The sequence below is a fragment of the Lineus longissimus genome, chromosome 12 (assembly GCF_910592395.1).
Source record: "Lineus longissimus chromosome 12, tnLinLong1.2, whole genome shotgun sequence".
NCBI classification, from domain to species: domain Eukaryota; kingdom Metazoa; phylum Nemertea; class Pilidiophora; order Heteronemertea; family Lineidae; genus Lineus; species Lineus longissimus.
The window spans coordinates 8,232,103-8,253,262 of NC_088319.1; the positions used below are offsets into that span (position 1 = coordinate 8,232,103).

General features: G+C 41.2%; 2 protein-coding genes across 2 annotated transcripts in view; both read left to right on the forward strand.

The window, feature by feature from the left end:
- The window catches only part of LOC135496801 (protein-S-isoprenylcysteine O-methyltransferase-like), a 55,422-nt gene that overhangs the window by 25,884 nt on the left and 8,378 nt on the right, over positions 1–21,160 (forward strand). Inside the window, exon 2 of the mRNA XM_064786318.1 lies at positions 15,069–15,327. Coding sequence (XP_064642388.1) covers positions 15,069–15,327 — 259 coding nt within the window. The remainder of the gene's footprint in view (positions 1–15,068; positions 15,328–21,160) is intronic.
- Positions 4,585–6,078, forward strand: LOC135496802 (P2X purinoceptor 7-like). Its single transcript, XM_064786319.1, has 3 exons — positions 4,585–4,814; positions 5,463–5,684; positions 5,910–6,078. The coding sequence occupies exons 1-3, from the start codon at positions 4,600–4,602 to the stop codon at positions 6,076–6,078; spliced, it is 606 nt and encodes a 201-aa protein (XP_064642389.1). The 5' UTR covers positions 4,585–4,599.

Sequence of the window (21,160 nt, forward strand, 5' to 3'; positions counted from 1 at the left end):
GATGCAGACTCTGCTTAACATATCAAGAAGGGCTTCTGCTGCCGTCACCGAATCAATCCTTTTCAATGCTGCCGCCAGTTGGAGGAAATATAGGGTCAACCAATTTTATTGCAACTCTCTCAGATGGTGTATCAATAATGGGCTTGCTCCCCAGGGGCACTTTGCCGGTTTTCCCCTTGGTCGTAGTTCGCTGACAGATACCACATGATTGAACAAACCTAGCCACATCGCCGTGAACACCAGGCCAAAAGAAGTGGCTCAATAGCCTGTGACAAGTCTTCCTGCTCCCCATGTGACCAGCCAGAATGGACTCATCTGAAAATCTCATGACTATCTCCATATACTCCTTAGGGACCACGAGCTGGGGAAACAATTTTTCATTTGGAACTGTGGGGGAATGAAATTGCAGATAGAGTAATCCAGCCTTGTACTTCATCTCTTCTCAACCTTGCCCAAGTTGGTGGCCTTAACCACACCATCTCGTGCTTGCAGATGGAATATCTTCAGTGACGGGTCATCAACCTGTGCCGCCTTGAATACAACAGGATTACCACTCTCTTCGTCGATTTTTGCATCAAAAACCATCCCTCGATGTTCCCAACGATCACGTCATACACCAGGTAGTCCATTACCATTGCTGTAGCTTCACTCTGGCAAATAGGGGTACTGATATACCTTGGCCAATGGCACCGTCAGTCTGTCTTTACCTCACAGGCCATCAACAGGCTAGTAGAAGTCATGCCAGTGGACACACAACAAATACCAATTGTGACCCGTCACAGCAAAACCAGGCGCATGTCGCTCTGAGCTTGGCAGGTTGAGACGAACTGTTTATTGTCTGCCGTTTGTGAAATATGAGCTCATCAATTTCTTCCATTATCTCCTGGTGTCATTTAGGCACATCTTTTGTGCGACATGTGCCTAATTTTGCTGTGACGGGTCACAATGGCACCTGGGACACCTGTCCCCTCCCCTCTTCCCACTTCTGTAGTTTTTGGACAAAATGCAGACACCTTGGTTTTACAATACCTGGCTATATGGCCCTTTCTATGACACATACGACAAATCTTGTTCGCCATTGGTATTCAGGCAGTATTTGAAGTCCCTTCTGGTCTCCTTACATCTTTTTATAATTATTTTTATTAAAAACATTTTTATAGCGCTTAACGTTGTTAAAACTTCTAAGCGCTTTACAATTTATAATAAAACATAACATTAATACATGATAGAATAAAAGTCATTACTAAAGAAAACGTGCAAAGGATTCAAAAGAATTTCTTAAAAATATGAGTTTTTAGTGCAGTTTTAAAACGACCCAGGGTACTCTGGCCACGAACACTATTTGGAAGCTCATTCCATAGCTTTGGTCCCGCCACTGCGAATGCAGAGGAGCCTATCACCCGGTTTGTGCGGATTTCCTTACACAGACCCATTGTACTTGACCGCAGGGAGCGTGAGGGTTTGTAAACTTCCAAGCAGTCTGCGAGATATTTTGTTTCCCCCATCTTGTTTCCCCCCAGAGTTGCTCCATCTCACTAATTATGCCCCCGCCATAGTGGTGGTTGAAGACCAAAGACCTTTCTCCACATTTGGATTTCATACCGCGTAATCGCCAATATGCAAAAGGCATTTCATTATCATCATCATCATTATGCCCCAGCTCAACGAAGTTGAGGTGGGGCATTATGTTTTCAGCTGGTTCTGTGTCCGCGTCCGCCGCAATCTATTCCGGACTATAACTCAAGAACCGGTGGCCAGATTGATCTGTAATTTTTTATGGTGAATTGGGGTGGATGGGACAAGGGTCCCTATCGCTTTTGGTTGCGCTCCGAAATTCGATATGGCCACCTATAGGCCATCTTGGATTTCCCATTCCGGATTATAACTCAAGAACGGGTATCCTGATTGATCTCTCAATTCTATGGTTTAATAGGGTGGATTGGGGGAGATTCCCTATCGATTTTGGTCGCGCTCCGAAATTCAATATGGCCAGCAAGAGGCCATCTTTCCTTTACACCACATAACTTCAAAACCAGTTTAGTGACAGCCTGTGGACACTGGTGCCCATGGAGTGGGGGCAAACATTGCGAGTTAGTCTGCTAGCCCTATCACTACACACCTCACTATTGGGTGTAGCCTTCTGGGGTGGTTTGTAGGAGACATTCACGATGTTTCCCCCTCGTGCTTCTCGAAACTGGCCTGCAAGTTGGGCAATATCTGCAACTGACTTTGGTGTCCTTACTTCAGGAATAGCCTTAATTCGTAGCCGGAGCAGGCCAGCAATAGGTCCCGGACCAATAGGTGAATCAAAGCTGTATACGATTTTGTTGTCTTTAACAAGGTCAACCATTTGTCCAAATAATTGGTCAGTCTCGCAGAAAATTGCACAAACGTTTCACCCAACTCTGGCTTCCTGTTTCCGAATACCGCATTTTAACAACTCCTTTCTTAAGTTTTTCATACTCGGCGCATCCGCACTTGGAAGTCTCGTGTGTACCTTTAGAGCTCTCTTTAACAGAGCACTAAGGTTCACCGCCCACTCGGTGGTACCCCTCTTCTGTGACAAAGCATACCTTTCAAAACGTTAGGATGAGGCATCCATATCATCTTGAACGTCATTAAAATATGGCAGTTTTGGTGGCTTGGGTCCTCTCGGTTCGGATACTGCTGACTTCATCTTTGTGTTTACCTCTAACAGCTCTAGTTCGCGCTGGTGGTCCCTTACTCTCTCTGTTTCCTTTGCTTCTCTCTCCTCCTGTTGTACTTCCATTCCAGTTTCAGTCGCACCTGCTCCTCTGCCTTCTCCTGCTATTCCTCATCTCTCCTGTCCTTCTCTTCAGCTCTCCAGGCTCTCTCAGCCGCCTGTGATTCCATAATGAATGCTTCAAGATTCTTTCCTGTGTAGCCTAACTTGGCCCCTAACTCGGCTAAATCCTTGAGGGTAGTCATATCGATATGAGTTGTCACTGTTTGACAGAACCAAATGTATGTTAGTAATGTTATCAAAGTATTGAATAATATCATAACCCAGACCTTCAAGTTCACAAGTCAGTATGCACTCATGGAAGTATTCATACGAAAATCAATGACGCAATACTCTATAAGAACACGTCAAAATTTTCCTCAAAAATAAGAAATAAATTGCAATAAACATATAAAACATGCACACCTGAATTTTGGCAAAAAAACACCAGGTTTGTCAATCACGTTCTATTTTACAATTCGGCATTCCCAAAGGGAAAGGTTCTAATTCCTGAAGTCAATATACTCTCGACACTGTGGACATATTTTCTCATTCCCGCATAACTCTTCAGCAATCAACGTCCAACGACAATCCCACTCGACAAATAATAATATCAATTCATATCAAATACCTTAAAAACCTTTTATTTGATTTTAAAGGCCATTATCGAGTAAACAGATATCACCCAAAATATCCACGAAATAAATGGACAAATGACCACAAAAACATCTTTTCTCAAAAAACCAGCAAGTTTTACGATATAAATCTGATGAGAGATAAAACTGCATACAAATTCAGCTAGGCTATGAACAATGATAAGACCTGAAGTGATAGATTTCAAGGAGAAAATCGACGGAAACCACAAATTTAGTGACAGAAATAAGGATCACATTGAGAACCCACAGAATATCTGATGTTGATATATTCTTTTTATACCTTGTATGATTCTATTCACTATGGCACAGTACCAACAGCTATCATGGCGAAATTAAGTGTCTACCTCATCTCAATATGAGCCAAATTAGTGTGTGTGTGAAAACAGCTCAGCCTGCATTAAAGTTGATAATGATACCATTGAATCATTACATGTTTCAAAACATGTTTCAAAACAAGGTGAAATAATGAGCCCTCTTCTTTTTAATCTGTTTACGAATGATTTGCCCGATACTATTCCAGTTGATAACAACACTCCTTTTTGGACGCGTCTGATATCAGGTGCCCTTTTGTATGCTGATGATCTTGTATTGTTATCTCTTTCAGCAGCTTGCCTTCAGAATTCAATCAAACAATTGGGTTTATACTGCAAACGTTGGCATTTGCAAATAAATACGAAAAAAACGCAAGTTATAAAATTCAGTGGAAATGGGCATAAGTGTATTGATAGCTTTCACTTGAATGGTACGTTACTTGAATATGTACAAAATTATTGTTATCTTGACATCATTATGAATGCATCAGGGTCTTTTTCACAGGCAAAACAAACATTAGCTAATAAGGCTTGGAAGGCCTTGTTTAAACTAAGATCTAATATTTCAAGTCATGATTTTAATCCTATGATATGCATTCGTCTCTTTGACCACTTACTTAAAGGTCAAATGCTGAGCTATTTAACCTGTATTTGTGGTGAATTTTCATTATATGCTATCTTAAAAAACATAATAAACCGGAAGGAATTAAAAAAATAGTGATTTTTTTGTGAAATAAGTGCTATTTGTTCAGTCCTCTGCGAGCTCGTTTTTGAAGGCGCTTTTGAAAAGACCGCCAGATGTGTAGTTACGCTATTCGCCGCTAGGTTCACATTGGTGACGTCACTAGTGCTGTCAAATCCACGATCATTGACCACTGCACAAGTAAAAATGGCGGCTGCAAGCATGGCGAGCGAAGATTGTGCGGGAGATTTGTTTGATGACGATTTGGTTGTTGATGAAGGCAATGGTGTGATTCAACCCTACATGTACGAGCCATTAGTGGAGAGTGCGAGAGACGATTCAGATTCTTGTTCTGAATCGGGCGAAGGTGATGATGGGGAGATGGTGGATGAGCGACTTGATTGCATAGGAAATATCAATTGGTGAGTTCCAAGTGCAGTGGCAGTGCACTGTGCATGCCATGTGTATAGGCGCGGCATCAGCTGGACATTATAGGGGGCCTATGCTGATATGAGCCATGTCATCATGTGCATGTATTCATGTACATCTCTACATAGGGCTCCATCGTTCACGGATCGAGTGTTGTCAGTAAACAATTGGCGTTTTTCACCTCGAATATGTCGAAACCACAACGTATCTTGAGTTGAGTGAGTTCATTCCACATGGTTATTTTAAAGTAAGTAGGATCTCGGATCAGAATACTAAGCCTCAGGGTTTGGTAGTAGGCCTACTCGAATGGAGTGAACTCTAGGCCTAATAATTTGGATTATTATTGTACTGAGACTCTTCCATTGCGGAGCATTACCACACCAAATAGTGAAATACTACACCCGCGCAAAGACAACAGTTTATTCTCACCGTAACAACTTAAGGCGAAAGCCTTCGACAATACTACATTAATTGATTGATTGAAACAATGCTAAATCTTACTGAGCTGAGCTCCAGGGGCCTGCCTCTCACTCAAATTTGGCCTACCCTTGGCCTAGGCCCTGATTCATTGATGGCAATGGCTATCGAAATATCATCACTGCTGTATAACAATAACATTTATATTATACTTGTATTTGTAGGTGTCATTGTGGTGTCTGCACTCCACAAGAGAAGGGGAGGGAATCCTTGTGCTGCTCAGACTATTCACCAGTCCAGGCCAAGAAGGATGAGCTGAAAGTAGAGTGCATCACGCAACACCCAGGTTTTTCCAGCACCTGTCTTGAAAAATGGGTGCTGGAAATGTCGATGTATCACTACATCGAAGAGCAGGGACAAATAGGCGATGACCAGCCCATTCACAAGTAAGTAATGATGACCACCTCCATCGCTGTATAATTGAAGACAAGAAAAGGCAATATCAATTCAGAAATGAGATTTTTTTCTCCCTTTGAAGACTAGAAATATAGAAAATAGATATAACAAAATGTATCTACATGTATTTAGTAATAATATTACAAGTTTTCAATAAATTTTAAAATAACTGTCAATTAAATGTACAAACATTGTTTTCTTCCCAACAATTTCAGGTTATATCGATACGTGGCCTATAGGAACCTTGTCCGTTGGGTTTGGAAGAGGTTGGGGAGAAGGAACCGTTTGCCGCTCCCTGTTTGTGCTCGGGACAAGATACGTGCTGCTTGGCCTGCTCCGGACAATGACGGGTACACAGGATTCAAGTATCCTACGTTCAATTGATTTGGTGTGACCGTTCAATTGATCTGTGATAGTAAACTCTGATGGTGCTATGAATGAACTCTACAGTTTGTTAAACCTCGTTTTTGTTTCTTCTACAACTTTCATCTTGTCCTGCTTGTCGTACTTTGAGCACACTGGACCTGGAATAGGATGAGTCACTTGGTACTTGTCCTTTGCATCTCTTGCCAATTTGTAAGATGGCAGGTCATCTCTCCGCTTCAGCAGGTCCTCCAGAATTAGCTGTACATAGTCTGAAAATATAAAGGGAAGTATTAATACAAGTAATCTTGTTTCTTCTTGTTTCTTGCAGTGCTAGCACTAAAGTAACGATGCTGGCCGTTATACCTACCATATGTTGATTCAATTTTGACCTCTTTTGCTACTGCAGCTCCTCCTCTCTCCTTGGGGTATGAAATCGACCACTGCGGCTGTTCATCTTGTCCCATACGCTGTTTCCGATTTGAATTTTCATTAAAGTGGAGTGTGGCGAGCAGTAACCTGTAAAGAGAATTTGTAATACTGGCATGACTGGTCAATGCTTTCAATCAATGTTTTACTCGCCTCACGCCTTATAGTCCAAGTAGAGTGCAAGAACAAAGTTCAGTTGCATCACGAATAAGGAAAAGTGGGCTTTGATAGCACTCACTCAAAGCATTGCATGAAATTTTTTTCGTGATTTAGTAATGACCCCTGAGAATATATTGTAGTCTATCATACCTTGCTTTCATTGGCTCATAGAAGAAATGGCGGGATTTGGGAGCGAAATAACCAACAATTTTGTGATACGACTCAAGAGATGAAGTCTGTACTCCTGGTGAAACCTTTCTGATGTCCTTGAGCAATATCTTTTGAGTGAGAATCAGCGTAAGTTCCTTGTGGGCCTTGCTACCTGAAAGAGTAATACTGGTTTAAGTAATAAGGAACAAAGAATTAACAGGGCCAAATGACTAGCTGTTTTTCTTTTGATTGAGGGCACTCCTTACTTGTCAGTCATGCTGGTGCTGGTTTGAAATAATTCAACAAAAATTCTCAAGACAAATTGCATTCATAGCATGGGCTTTATGGCATTTGCAAGTTCCTTTTAAAACGTAACTTTAAACGAACCTTTCTTGATCCATTCTCTGTCTTCTAGAGGACCATGAAGACATTTTGGGTACAAATCCCCATGCCCATCGTGTACGTCGGCAACATGGTTTAGAATGGAGAGCCACTTTGCTTCAACCAAGTCACCATTCCCATTACTTGAGGCAGCACACCAGAAGATATGGTTGGACACTGATTGGGACCATTTTGCGAGTATCCTGCAAAGTTTGTACTTCTTGGCAATATTGTCCATTTTCTTTTTTACACCTGAAATACATGTATATGTATATATCATGTGTAATGAATTTAGAATGAAACATTATGTTCCAATTTATGAGAAACCCACTTGACTTTTGACCAGTGCCTACAATGTCTTTCATTGGCTAAATTGAAAGAGGCAAAGATACTTGACGGACGAGTTGTTTTTTTGCCTTGTTTATGTTAAAATTAGCAATAACACACCTTTCGCGATATGCCAGCAATCAAACCAGTGTTGTACTCCAGGCCATTTGTCTCTCAGATACTTTTTGATTTGTGAATGCCGATCTGTGACCATCTCTGCAATTGCCAATTTCCTCTCGGCAACAAGTAGTGCCATGCTACGTTTCAAACCCTCGAGTTCCATCCAGTAAGAATTTTTCACTTCATTTGACTGAAAAATAAGTAACCAATAAACCATGTTATTCATGTTTTTAAACCTATTGCTGGTAATAACTATTGGGATAAAGAGAAGGATCTGATCAATGTGGGGAAGCTATCTGCATGAGGATGAATGGCACTATAAAATTGTAAGTGAAGTGTAAAGTTAACACTGACAGTGAACAATCAATTTCATTAGGGAAGTCAGCAATCCATTTTGATGGAATATTGACTTCTGATTTGTTCCAGAACTTCGTTAAACTTGACACAAGGGCAAGGTTTGTCATGTTGACATTGCAATGCACTATTACTAACGTACCTGTACAAGGCTTACATCCAGCACCTTACCGGCTGACTCATCCATCAAACTGTAGCTCCCATATTTGGCAGTGTGGCCTGGCGAGCAACACCTCGCATCTCCAGACAAGGACAGTTGTTTCCTCTTTCGCTCCTTAAACATACTGTCTTGCTTCCTTTGCCAGACTGCGAACACTGATGGTATGAGGTAGAGGCCTTGTACAGTGTAGAATGTCCTTCGGCTTATCACTGCCACACCAATGTTTTTCAGGATATTGAGTCCTCTTACTGGACTTGAACCAGAATATAGAATTCCTGAAACAATTTAATGAGAAATCATAATACTGGTTTGGCTTTCTTTCAGGATTTATGAATTTACCCTTTTTTTGGTATTTCCGGTGGTCCTATTTTTGATTTTTTATTCTCCATATCTCAATAGCATAGAAAACATCGAAAAAATCATTTGTTGCAATTTGTTCCATGTTTTTTCGTATATTGACCCGACTAATGTTTTAAGAATCATGCAGCATACGTATGTAGCCTACCTGCAGCCAAAAGCAAATTTCCAATGGGAAGCTGTCCTTTAAATGGTTGTGATGTCCATTCCTGTTGATGTTGATTTTCACAAATCGCCATCACCATCACAGCTGTGCCAAGTGTACAGAGTGCGACTCGACATGGTGCCCTGCAAACTTGACAAACATGAACAGAAGCCTCAAGCTTGATTCAAAGACAATGAATTTTCTCTCATATTGAGGGGAGGGCTGTTCATACTCATTGTCGAAATCATAATGTTTGCCGGATCTGAAATAGTAAATAATTATGGTTAAAGATTTGACAATGATTGTTTTTTTATCAGTTTATAAACTCACTGTAGAGCATCATTAGTGAGTCCTTCATGAAAAAAGTAAAGTTTTATTAGTGTTAACACTAATAACAGGTCCCAGAAACTGCCATACCGGTACTTTTATGACTATCATTCTATTCATTCACTCTAATACAATTCAATTGTTTTAAAGAATCAATTTCTCAAGAAAGCTACAACAAACACTTACACATTTTCATCATCAAGGAGCGAGTCATCAAATTCTTGACAATAATCATCTTCACATGGCTCCCAGTCTTCATCGTCACTGTCATCAGTCTTCATCGTTTCCTGACTTGGAAAGTGCACCTCTTCATCCTCCATGTCTTCATCACTTGGTTTCAAGCCTGAAAATATTGGGGTGGTCAAAGACATTGTCTGGCACCAAACTGTGACTTATCTGTCGTATTGCCAGGCACAAATTGTGTTTGATAGTAAAACCCAAACTGTCTGACACCTTGTCGGGTTGCTACTAGTATCAACATAATTTTCAGGTTTGGGGTTACCTTGGAAAACTGGCACATCAATGTCAAACAGATCTGTCTGAATGGCAATTTCTCGGACTTCTGGTTCTGCCTGACAGCCAATATCCCCGGTGCAGGAGGTTGTCTGTGAACCTTTGTTCCGAGACCCAGTGACAATATTGACCTGGACAGCCTTGGCAAACCGCATGGAGACTGAGGAGCCAACTTGTGTCCCAATGGCAAAGGTTTCAGGGTGTTCCTGCAAAGATAAGAAATAGAATTGAGGCTATTGTTCCGGGGATGTTGTTTACATTAACTTTCACTACACTATTAATGCAGCTAATTTTTATCACAAGATTGTGGGATTAATCCATCCTCTGATTTATTAGTCTACACTGTTCGGGACATTTATCTATGTAAATATGATCACCCAATATAACCAGTTTTTGTAGAGCCACACCCTGAAGTCAGTTAATAGTAAGCTTATGACACATGGGGCTGGGTTATGATTGAACATACTTGTGGCAAAACCTCCAAATCGTCTAAACTCTGTGGCAGTACTGCATCCTCTATCAGGTGATTGCCAACCTCCTCAAATCGCCCTTTATCAGCCATAAAAAAACCATCATCCTGCTCAGCTGCCTCCTCCGCCTCCTCTCCATACAACACGTTGTATCCCGCTACCGCCTCTGCTACAGCCTACTAAATGAGAAACAAATATTTTAAATAGAAGGCCTATCATAATTGACTAATAGGAGTAGGACTTTTGTATTTGACTTGCTCCTAAGGCTGAAGGTAGCCTAGTAGGTGCAGTCGTGCAGTATCAATTATGAAAATTATCAAGTTGTAGTCTTAAAAGGTCCTCAGGCCCCAGCAACACCACATCCTACACTTCACCATGCCTACCCCATGGTCATGCACTCGAGATGGAGGTATTCCTAGCCTAGGCCTATGGCCATGGGGTATAATTTCATACCTACTATACTGATTTCATAATAAATAATAATCACATGCTGATGTGCCCTCTTCTGCACAGCTGACCGCGGCGCACTGGTCGTAGGCGTACCATCCATGGCATCACCTTCACCATGACTGAAGAGTGTAGGGAAGGCACCTGGCTTCAACAGGCGTTTTTTAGGGTCAAATCCTCATGCACGGCATATGGCTGGGTCCAGCAGGTAATCTCCGGCAACGAAGTGCTTCGAACATACCCTCGCACCGAGAGACGGGACCCAAGAAGACGGACGATGCATGCGTCTTACCCATACTTTTCGGGCCTTCTTGTCGCGAGGAAAATTGTAATAACCGACCCCATCTACTTTCAACACCTTCCTTGAATCACTGCTGCAGTTTGGTGCGACGCAGTAAACCATTTTTGCTTTAGAACATGTAAAATAATTGGTTTTACATGGTAGGAACGGCGTGAACGCAACCAGAAAGTAGAATCAGCTGTCAGATGAATGAAAACAAAACTGGTCTCCTGTCTTGCGCAGGCATCTACAGCATGGCGTTTGTGTATGCAGGCAGTGGGATCAGTCTAACAATGACAGCACTAGTGACGTCACTCCTCATTTGGAATTCCCCAAAACCGCGAGAGTTTCCGAACGAAATACGAACTTTGCCGAAGCAAATTCACGCTGAGACAGGGCGGTTTATTTGAATTTCTTTATTCCATGCGATATTTATGCAAATAAATTTACTACATTTGACATCTAAAGGTAACAAAAGGTTATCCTGATGTACTTTGATTAAGATTAGGCCTAACTTTGGCATTTAACCTTTAAACCTATCTGTTTATATGGATCGTAGATCTGGGGTGCGGATAATTTTTTTAAATACGAGTCTGATGATGTGCTTGGTACAGTTTTTGATAAGTTAATTGATAAACAACTAGCTGAAAAAATACACTTATCATTTTGTAAATATATACTTGGTATTCCAAAAAGATCCTGTAATATGGCTGTCCGAGGGGAATTAGGCTGTTTCCCATTGTTTATTGACACTGCATGTAATCACTACTATAATGGACGTAGAGCTGAAATAGTTTGTCACACATCTCCTCCGTGAGTTCAGATCGGATGACCTCAAAACTTTTCCTGAAAGTCTTGGTTGATATGGAGATGCACCTCACTGGGTTAAATTGGTAAAATTTGCAGCGATCTTGGAGAAATAGAATTTTTTGTTCTTTCTATATATGAGCATACTCATGAATATAAGGGGCCTTTTCAGCAGGTCTGATTTGCATATGGGGCCATCTGTTAAATCAAAAGTGTGGGATTATACAAAAATAAGCCGGAAAGTAATGGGGCCACTATATGTTTAAAGCATTCATCCATTTCCGCAATTTTCCCCCTTTATTTTGATCGTACTCTTTCACCTTTCAAAAACAGGCTAACCACTGCAGATTAAAAGTTAAGTGAGTGTTCCGGAACGAGTGGAGTCCGTGCGGAGGGTGGCGAAAAAACCCTTGGCGAACTACTTCCTCCGTCTGGTGCTGCCACCCACTATGCTCGCGACATTTGTTGTACTAAGTTTGTAACACGCCAACTCTTCACCATTCGCGAAATAGTTCGTCAAAATAAGTCGAGACCACTTTGAAGAGTGGTGGAGTTTGATTTTTCCGGTCGTTTTGGCCAAAAACGCGTTTAGTGTAAGTAATTTGGAGGAATATCATCCCCCAAATCATCATGTTCGATTTTTAAACACTTGGGTCAGCGCAGCGACCTATTTTACGCATATCAAAATCAAGACAACATCACAACCCCCAGACATATAATTTCATTTCACCCGAATTGCCCCGACCCCACAGTAAGCCATCACCCTAAAACAACCCGCGCCACGGGTATTATGCTAGTATATTACAATGTTATGAACATATATCCAGTGATGAAGCCGGGATGAACAAAAGCCTTATAAAATCATGTTTAAATGAGACTACTGATCTATTGATAAAGCTGGTGTCTTCTCAATGTTTTCATATGTTAAGAAGTTGTCTAATTATCTAGGAGTCAATTTTTTAACTATCGGTAAAAATGACATGCATGCATTGCTCCGGCAAAAATTTCAGAGCATTGGTTTGAAAAATTCATATGTAAATACAGGATCAAGGATGGAGGCAAGTTTACAAGTCTTGTTACTTTTAAGGATAAATTAGAGTATGAAAATTATTTGAATGACATTAAAAGCAGGAGTCGGAGAGTTACCTACACTCGTCTTAGGTTAAGCTGTCACCGACTTAAAATAGAGGTTGGCAGATATGAAAGGCCTGTTATTCCAAAAGATGAACGGTTCTGCGACTTCTGTCATTCTCTTAATATAACAGTCGTTAACGAGCAATTTCACTTTCTCCTGAATTGTCTTAAACATAGTTTTGCAAGAAACAATATGTTGCATCCTTTAACCCTTTCAGGACTGAATATTTTTTGTCCCCAGGAGCTTGTGTAGGGGGACATGGTATAAGTACATGGCACCAACTTTGTGCTCGTTTCAACCCTACAGCTTCTAAACGACTCGAACAATTTAATCGATATTTAGTGGAAGGAGTGAAGGACATCTGAAGATGTGTCCCACTAAAAATCATCCTGGTCAGATTCCCGGCCTGGCCAGTAGGGGGCAAAATGTTGCACCGCTCGGCGCTCGCCGGACGCACGTTTCCTGTCCGCTCTTTAACTTCTGAACGAAATTTGGTGTGCTGATAGAGGGTGGGCCAAAGGTGTGTCGCGTCAAAAAATCGGCCGTGTTTGATTCTCCATTTGGCCGCCAGGGGGCCAAAACCATAAACGCATAAAGTGTTAGAACTCGCTTAATATTCGTCCGATCTTTACCATATTTTTATGGTAGACTAAGCTTACATAGATACACGATATATCACCCGGGTTTTTAGTTTCATTCATTTTTCTGCCCTATAGGGGAGCTTCCTGAAAATCATGAAAATTCCCTCCCGCTCTGTAACTTCTGAACGACAAAATATTTTGGGTTGAAATTTGGTGTGCTGATAGAGGGCAGGACAAAGGTGTGTCACATTGAAAAATCGGCTGAGTTTGATTTTTGATTTGGCTTCCAGGGGGGCCAAAAACCAAAAACACATAAAGTGTTAGAACTCGCTTAATATTCGTCTGATCTTCACAAAATTTTTATGGTAGACTAAGCTAACAAAGGTACACGATATATCACCCGGGTTTTTAGTTGCATCCATTTTTCTGCCCAAAAGGGGCGCTTCCTGAAAATCATGAAAATTCCCTTCCTCTCTATTTCTTCTGAACGACAAAATATTTTAGATTGAAATTTCGTGTGCTGATAGAGGGTGGGCCAAAGGAGTGTCGCGTCAAAAAATCGGCCGAGTTGCATTCTTGATTTGGCCACCAGGGGTCCACAACCAGAAACACATAAAGTGTTAGAACTCGCTTAATATTTCTCCGATCTTTACCAAATCTTTATGGTAGACTAGGCTAACAAAGGTACACGATATATATCTCGAGTTTTTAGTTTCATACATTTTTCTGCCCCATAGGGGCACTTCCTGAAAATCATGAAAATTCCCTTCCGCTCTGTAACTTCTGAACGACAAAATATTTTGGCTTGAAATTTGGTGAGTCACGTAACTGGGACACCCAACTGAACCATATACTTCAGTCAATGACAGCCAACAACACCACACGGATTCAAACTACACATTTTTCAAAAAACACCCAACAGCGACGGGGGACATTCAACGCTATGCTTGTTTCCTAAACCTCCGCTCTGGACTGAATATTTTCAAGTTTTTTCATCAGAAATCAAAAGGTTTTGAATGCAAAATATCAGCTTTGCAAGAATCGCTATGAATGTGGCATCAATAGAAAAGGTATTCCACAGGATGTCGGGAATCCCCTCTGAGCAAATTGCGGATTGGCATTAGAAATGACTGGAAAACTGATGTAGTGAAAAGATCGTCGATCTCGCATTTCTGCAAGATTCGTCCAGAACAGAGGTATTGCAGTGCTCGCAATTTTGCGAGACTCATCCTGAAAGGGTTAAAGACAAACTATCCGTCAATTGGCAAATTTTTTGACAGGGATATATTTATATTTCTCAGGTCATATGAAGGTCATATTTCTTGAATTGTTTCCTAATTCTCTCTAGAAAACCTTCATAGAACGTAGTCCAGAACAGAGGTATTGCGGTGCTCGCAATTTTGCGAGATGCATTCTGAAAGGGTTAAAGACAAACTATCCGTCAATTGGGAAATTTTCTGACAAGGATATATTTATATTTCTCAGGTCATATGAAGGACGTATTTCTAGAATTGTTTCCTAATTCTCTCTAGAAAACCTTCCATAAAACACTTCATTGTTGACCCTTACTAATATAGAGTCAAATTTATTTTGTACAGTATTTTCATATACTAAACCAGGTCTTGCACCACTACGCTTCTTCTTCTCATTATATCGTCTGAATAAATGTTCAGCATGCTTCACTACCTTCTAACCTGTCTTATTTGCGCCTTGCACCAGGCAGTTTATTGTAACTTCTGCTGATATGAAATGTAACTTTTATAAGGCAACATTAAACTCATTTGAATTTGAATTTGAATTTGTGTCTTTTAGATTTCGGGAAAAGATTTTTTTGAGTAACCAATATATTTTCCCTGTTTCCACTTACAGGTTGCATGGCGTGGTGGAATGCTGGGCATCTTCTTCGGACTTGGCAGTCTAATCAGTTGCAGTCCGCAACCATTCTGTCAATTTGGTTGGTACCTCGTTACATTGAGCTTTTTTCATTGGTCGGAATACTTCAGCACAGCTGTTACGAATCCCAGACACACATCTCTGGACTCGTACCTTTTAAATCACAGTGCCGCCTATCAGATTGCTGCAGTGGCTAGTTGGCTGGAATATCTTATTGAATGGTATCTTTTGCCTGGTATGTATCTTTGAGCAATAATTTTCCATCCTTTCTTTTAGGCTCACCATAGGGGAGTCCATACAATACCGCAGCAGCGTCCATCGTCTGTATCCTGTTTCAAAAACAGTGGCATGTTTTTTAACCACTAAAGCTATGAACTTGAAACTAAGTGGTACACATGACTCCTCGCATCATATAACCTCTGACATCGAATTCAGCTCCAATCTGATTATCGACTTTGCCACCAGGGGGCCAAACTAAAAGACATAAAAAGTGCAATATTTGCTTGTTTGATATTAGTGACTTTATTGTAGGTACAGTCTTTCCCGAAAGTAAATGTCCACCGTTTTTGGCTCACCGGTACGGCGAGTCTATACAACAGGGCAGTGTCTGTCGTCCGTCATCATCGTCGTCCATCGTATCCTATTTCAAAAACAGTGGCAAGTTTCTTAACCGATAGGGCTATGGACTCAAAACTTTGTATGTGTGACGCGTTAGGTCAGATGACCTTTGAAACTGAATTTCGGTCTGGTCTGATTCTTGACTTGGCCACCAGGGGGGGCGAAACTGACAACATAAATAGTGTGATATCTCACTTATTAGTGATTTGTTTTTGATGAAATTTTTATGATAGGTACACCTAGCAAGGATATATCACATATCATACGTATTTTGATTTGACCTACTTCTCAAGGTCACAGAGGTCAAATGGCATAAATTTGCCGTTTGAGTGTAACTGTGGCATGTTTCTTAACAGGTTGGGCAATGCGCTTGGAAGTTTTTATGCATGACCCCCTAGGTCAGATGACCTCTGACAACAAATTTGGTCTGATCTGATTCTTGACTTGGCCACTAGGGGGCCGAAATTGAAAACACAAAAAGTGCCATAAGTCCTGAACTAATGACTATATCATCTCCAAATTTTTATCACAGGTACTTCCAATTAGGATACAGGACATAGTATCAGGGGTTTAGATTTGTCCTATTTTTCAAGGTCGCAGAGGTCAAATGGCGTAAATCGACTGTTTGAGCGTAACTGTAGCACGTTTCTTGACTGCTAGGGCTATCGGCTTGAAACTGTGTGGGTATGACCCCCTATGTCTGGGGACCTCTGATCCTAAATTTCTGTCCGGTTTGATTCTCTTGGCCACCAGGGGGCAAAAAGTGAAAACATAGAAAGTGCGATATCTCGCTTATTAGTGATTCATTTTCAATAACATTTTTATGGTAGGTTCTCCTAGCAAGGATAGATACATCACATATCATAATGAGTTTTTGATTTGACTTGCTTTCAAGGTCACAGAGGTCAACTGGCGTAAATGGGTCGTTTGAGTGTAACTATGGCACGTTTCTTAACCACTTAAGCTATGAAGTTGAAATTTGGTACACATGTCCCCCTGCGTCATGTTACCTCAGACACCGAATTTCGATCTGATCTGGTACTCAACTTGGCCACCAGGAGGCCAAAACTAAAATAGGTAAAAAGTGCATTATCTCATTTATTAGTGACTTGTTTTTGATGATATTCTTCCGACTTTGGTTTGACCTATATACTATACATGTACAATGTTTCTTAACCAGGATGAATTCCAAAGGACCAAATATCTATACGGTGAGCACAATGGCCCCTGGCCGTTGCATTATGTTATTCTTTTAATCTCTTCTATAACCTTTGATAAAGACCCCCAATCCTTCAAGTATGAGCTGAGTTGGCCATACAAACCATGACTGACTGCATTGCTGACTATGAGGGGTGTTCTCAAAGGTCACCAGCTCTCTGAAAAAAACCATCACCTGTAGCGAGCTAAAACTAATCTTCAAAATGAAAGAATTTAGTAGGAATTATCTAGTAATGAAAGCAAAAAACCTTTGTTGCATCATAGTTCACCCATACACTGTGAAAAAGAATGAAAATAAAATAAAATGAACAAGTTACTACTTGAACATGTTTTTAATTGCCTGTTACATAATGAAGAGACAGGATTAGTTGGGTCCAAATTCAACAGATACATGACCAACTAGATATACCTCTGATGAAAACCGCATTCAATTATCTTATTCTATCTCTGTGATATTAAGAAAAACCTGTGGACATTTACTTTCTGGAAGGACTGTACTCTTAGCAAGGATACATCACATGCCTTATTTTTTTATTTCAAATTCTTTTCTAGAGGTCTAATGATGTAAATTGGCCATTTGAGTGTAACAGTGGCACACTTCTTAACTGCTAAAGTTATGAACTTGAAACTTAGAACACATCAACCTTTAGGTCAGATAACCTCCGACCATGAATTTCGGTCTAATATGATTCTTGACCTGGCCACCAGGGGGCCAAAACTTAAAAAGTAAAAAGTGGAATATCTTTGTTATAAGTGACTCTCTTTCGATAAAATTTTATGGTAGGTTCTCCTAGCAAAGGTACATCACATATCATTTTGATTTGACCTACTTTTCAAGGTCACACAGGTCAAGTGGCTTATTTGGCCTTTTGAGAGTACCTATGGCACGTTTCTTAATCACTTAAGCTATGAACTTGAAACTTAGTACACATGATCCCCTACATCAGATAACCTCCAACACCAAATTTTGATCTGATTCTTGACTTGGCCACCAGGGGGCCAAAACTGAAAAGGTGAAAAGTGCAATATCTCGCTTATCAATAATAAGTGATTTCAATAATATTTTCATGGTAGGTACTCCTTAAAAGGATACATTATGAAACGTGGGGTTTTTACCCCTCAGCCCAAATGGGCTAGAGGGGTATTGTCGTCACGTGCGCCATCCGTCTTGGCGGGCGGGCGTCTGCTACTTGGTTTCCGTCGATTTCTAGGAGAACGGCTTTGGGCGGGCGGGCGGGCGTCTGCTACTTGGTGTCCGTCGATTTCTAGGAAAACGGCTTTGACAATCAATTCACTTTGTGGTATGTACATTGGGGGTGACTAGAGGAAGGTTCCTTTCGAAAACGGGCTTGTTCCGATTATTAATATGGCCACCAGGGCGGCGTGTTTGAAATTGGTTTCCGTCAATTTCGAGGAGAACTGTTAGTCCGATCAAATTCATTTTTGGTATGTATGTTGGGGGTGACTAGAGGAAGGTTCCTTTTGAAAACCGGCTCGTTCTGATTCTCAATATGGTCACCAGGGCAACGTGCTTGAAATCGGTTTCCGTCAATTTCGAGGAGAACGGCTTGGAGGGTGGAATCAATTTTTAGTGGGTGTAGCCTAATGCAGTATTGTAAGGGGAAGGTTCCTTTCGAAAATCAGCGCGATTCGAAATTCAATATGGCCGCCACACTCACATCCTCAAAATAGGTTTCCACAATTTTAATTTCCATATGCAAACTAGCTACTCCACTAAGCCAACTTCACCATTATCTCACCTTCAACCTTATTAGGCTGAGGGGTAATGGTCGCCTTGCGATGCTATTTTTTGATTTGACCTCCTCTTCAATGTCACACAGGTCAAGTGGTGTAAATTAGCCTCTTGAGAGTAACGAGGGCACGTTCCTTAATCACTTAAGCTATGAACTTGAAACTTGGTACACCAGTCCATGCCAGGAAACGGGCGTGATCACGCCCGCGCCCACAAACGCCCGTAAACTACTCTGCACGAGCGCTATCCATAACGCCCGCCAGACACTTGAGGAGCGCGTGCCGCCCGTCATAAAAAACACCAGCGCAATAACGCCCGCCGATTCCCAGCACGATCGTGATTCATTCGGTATCCAGAGTTCCGTTTCGTGGAAATCTAGAGTCTCACTCAACGCGGTAATTATGCCGTTTAGCGCTGGGTACACCCCAAGCTGTACACTTTGCTATAGTTGGCGGTTGCTGCAGTGCGCGGTACTAAGCACATGTTTTGACACGCGCCTGGCAACGACAGCATTTCATTTTGATTTCGTTCATTGTCCTGTTGTCATGGCCTGATAATCAGTCAAGATGAAACTGAAGACAATGTTAGGATGGTCGATTGACCACGAAACCATTGGACAGCTGGAGGGAGTGAAAAAAATAGTGCCCGTGGAAAAGGTTGCTGGAGTGACTGATGGTGCCTGTGGATTTTTTCTGATGGCAGGCACTGGGTACACATGATCCCCTACATCAGATAACCTCCAATGCCAAATGGACCTGGCCACCAGGGGGCCAAAACTCAAAAGGTAAAAAGTGCAGTATCACGCTTATTGGTGACTTGTTTTCAATACTATTTTTGGATTTATCTCCGCCTTGACGCACATGCGCAGCGGGAGAGACGGATCTCTTGTATTGACTTGAGGGGACAGATTGACACAGGCTCGGCTCCAGGTTTAGAAGCGTACAACTGCACTCTGCATCGGCACAAGCTGAATACCTAGGTAATATCACAAGCGAAACCTTCCGCTAAAATCGTATATTTTTCGCCGAAATGCCAGTTTTCAGTTGCCGGGTGTGTCGAAGGTGAGTGTGTATTATTTTATTTTCATCAGGTAAATAAAGCACAGTTTAACAACATAATGATGATTAGCAGTTTGTCAGAATTTATGCGATATCCATCCCATATGATGTTCCAAATGTTCCGAGAAATTGGCAATGGCAGATTGCCATCCAACAATCTAACAGAATAGCAGAGTTCAGGCCAGAAACTTTCATCACAATTGTGACAATTGTACATTCAAAACACGTCTATGAATGATTTGAAATCACTTAGACTCCACTCATAAGATGTAACTCCACTGAAAATAATTCTCAATCATGTCAATGAACTTTCATGATTATTAGCACCTTATCTCATTGTCTGTTGGTCTTATATGACTTGGCAAAAAAAATTAATATGTTTTCTCATTAGCTCACCTCTTAGCAGAGGTGAGCTTATCCCATACCGTGGCGTCCGTCGTCCGTCGTCGTCGTCGTCCGTTAGCAGGGCACGTTTCGTAACTGTTAGAGCTATTGAGTTGAAACTTGGTACACATGTACCCTTATGTAATGACACCTTGGAGAGCAAGTTTCGGTCCGATTCGTTTCATGGTTTGGCCACCAGGGGGCCAAACGTTAAAAGTGAAAATATGCAATATCTCCCTTAACAGTAGTCGGGAAATTTTGAAAAAAATATGGTAGGTACTTCTAGCAAAGGTGCATCATATATCCTCCGGGTTTTTGATTTGACCTCCTTTTCAAGGTCACAGAGGTCAAATGGTGTAAATTGGCCGTTAGGATGTAACGATGGCACGTTTCTAAACTGCAAAGGCTATTGATACCAAATTTGGTACACATTTACCCCTTAGTCAGGTGATCTTAGGGACCGAAGTTTGGTCCAATATGATTCACCACTTGAACACCAGGGGGCAAAATCCAAAAACCTTAAAAATGTGATTATTCCTTAACTTCTTGCCCGATTGCCACCAATTTGGTATCATGGGTACATCCATGGAGGTATTATTAAGAAGGAGAGAGAACGGCCTAAGACCTCAGAATTAATCCCCTACTAATCCCCGGCTTGCATTGTTTGCCCCATTGTTCTCCAATACACATTCCTCGCGGCAGCGCTCTTTGAGTACGATCATCCCTTCCGACAGCGAACCGAACTGCAGCGCCCTCTATAAAATTCGACCCGTAGTCGAAAGTTTTATTCTCGTGTTTCGCGCTTTGTTGTTGTTGATTTAGTTATGACCGCGAGTTCTTCGAATTCGCGACAGAATTCTCGAAAAAAAGAGACCAATATCGCAAAAATCGGTTGATAGATTCCAGACGCACAGTAGATTTAAGGTTTGTACTATACTTACTTTCAAATTAAGATTTTAAGTGTTTCTAAAACTTTCTAGAAAGAACGATTTTGACCAATAAATAGATGAAGGTTTGAATGATTGTATACATATTGT

Coding starts and splice junctions, on each gene's coding strand:
- LOC135496802 (XM_064786319.1), top strand. CDS start 4,600: ATGGCGGCTGCAAGCATGGCGAGCGAAGATTGTGCGGGAGATTTGTTT. Junction 4,815..5,462: donor TGCATAGGAAATATCAATTG/GTGAGTTCCAAG, acceptor TTGTATTTGTAG/GTGTCATTGTGGTGTCTGCA. Junction 5,685..5,909: donor GATGACCAGCCCATTCACAA/GTAAGTAATGAT, acceptor CAACAATTTCAG/GTTATATCGATACGTGGCCT.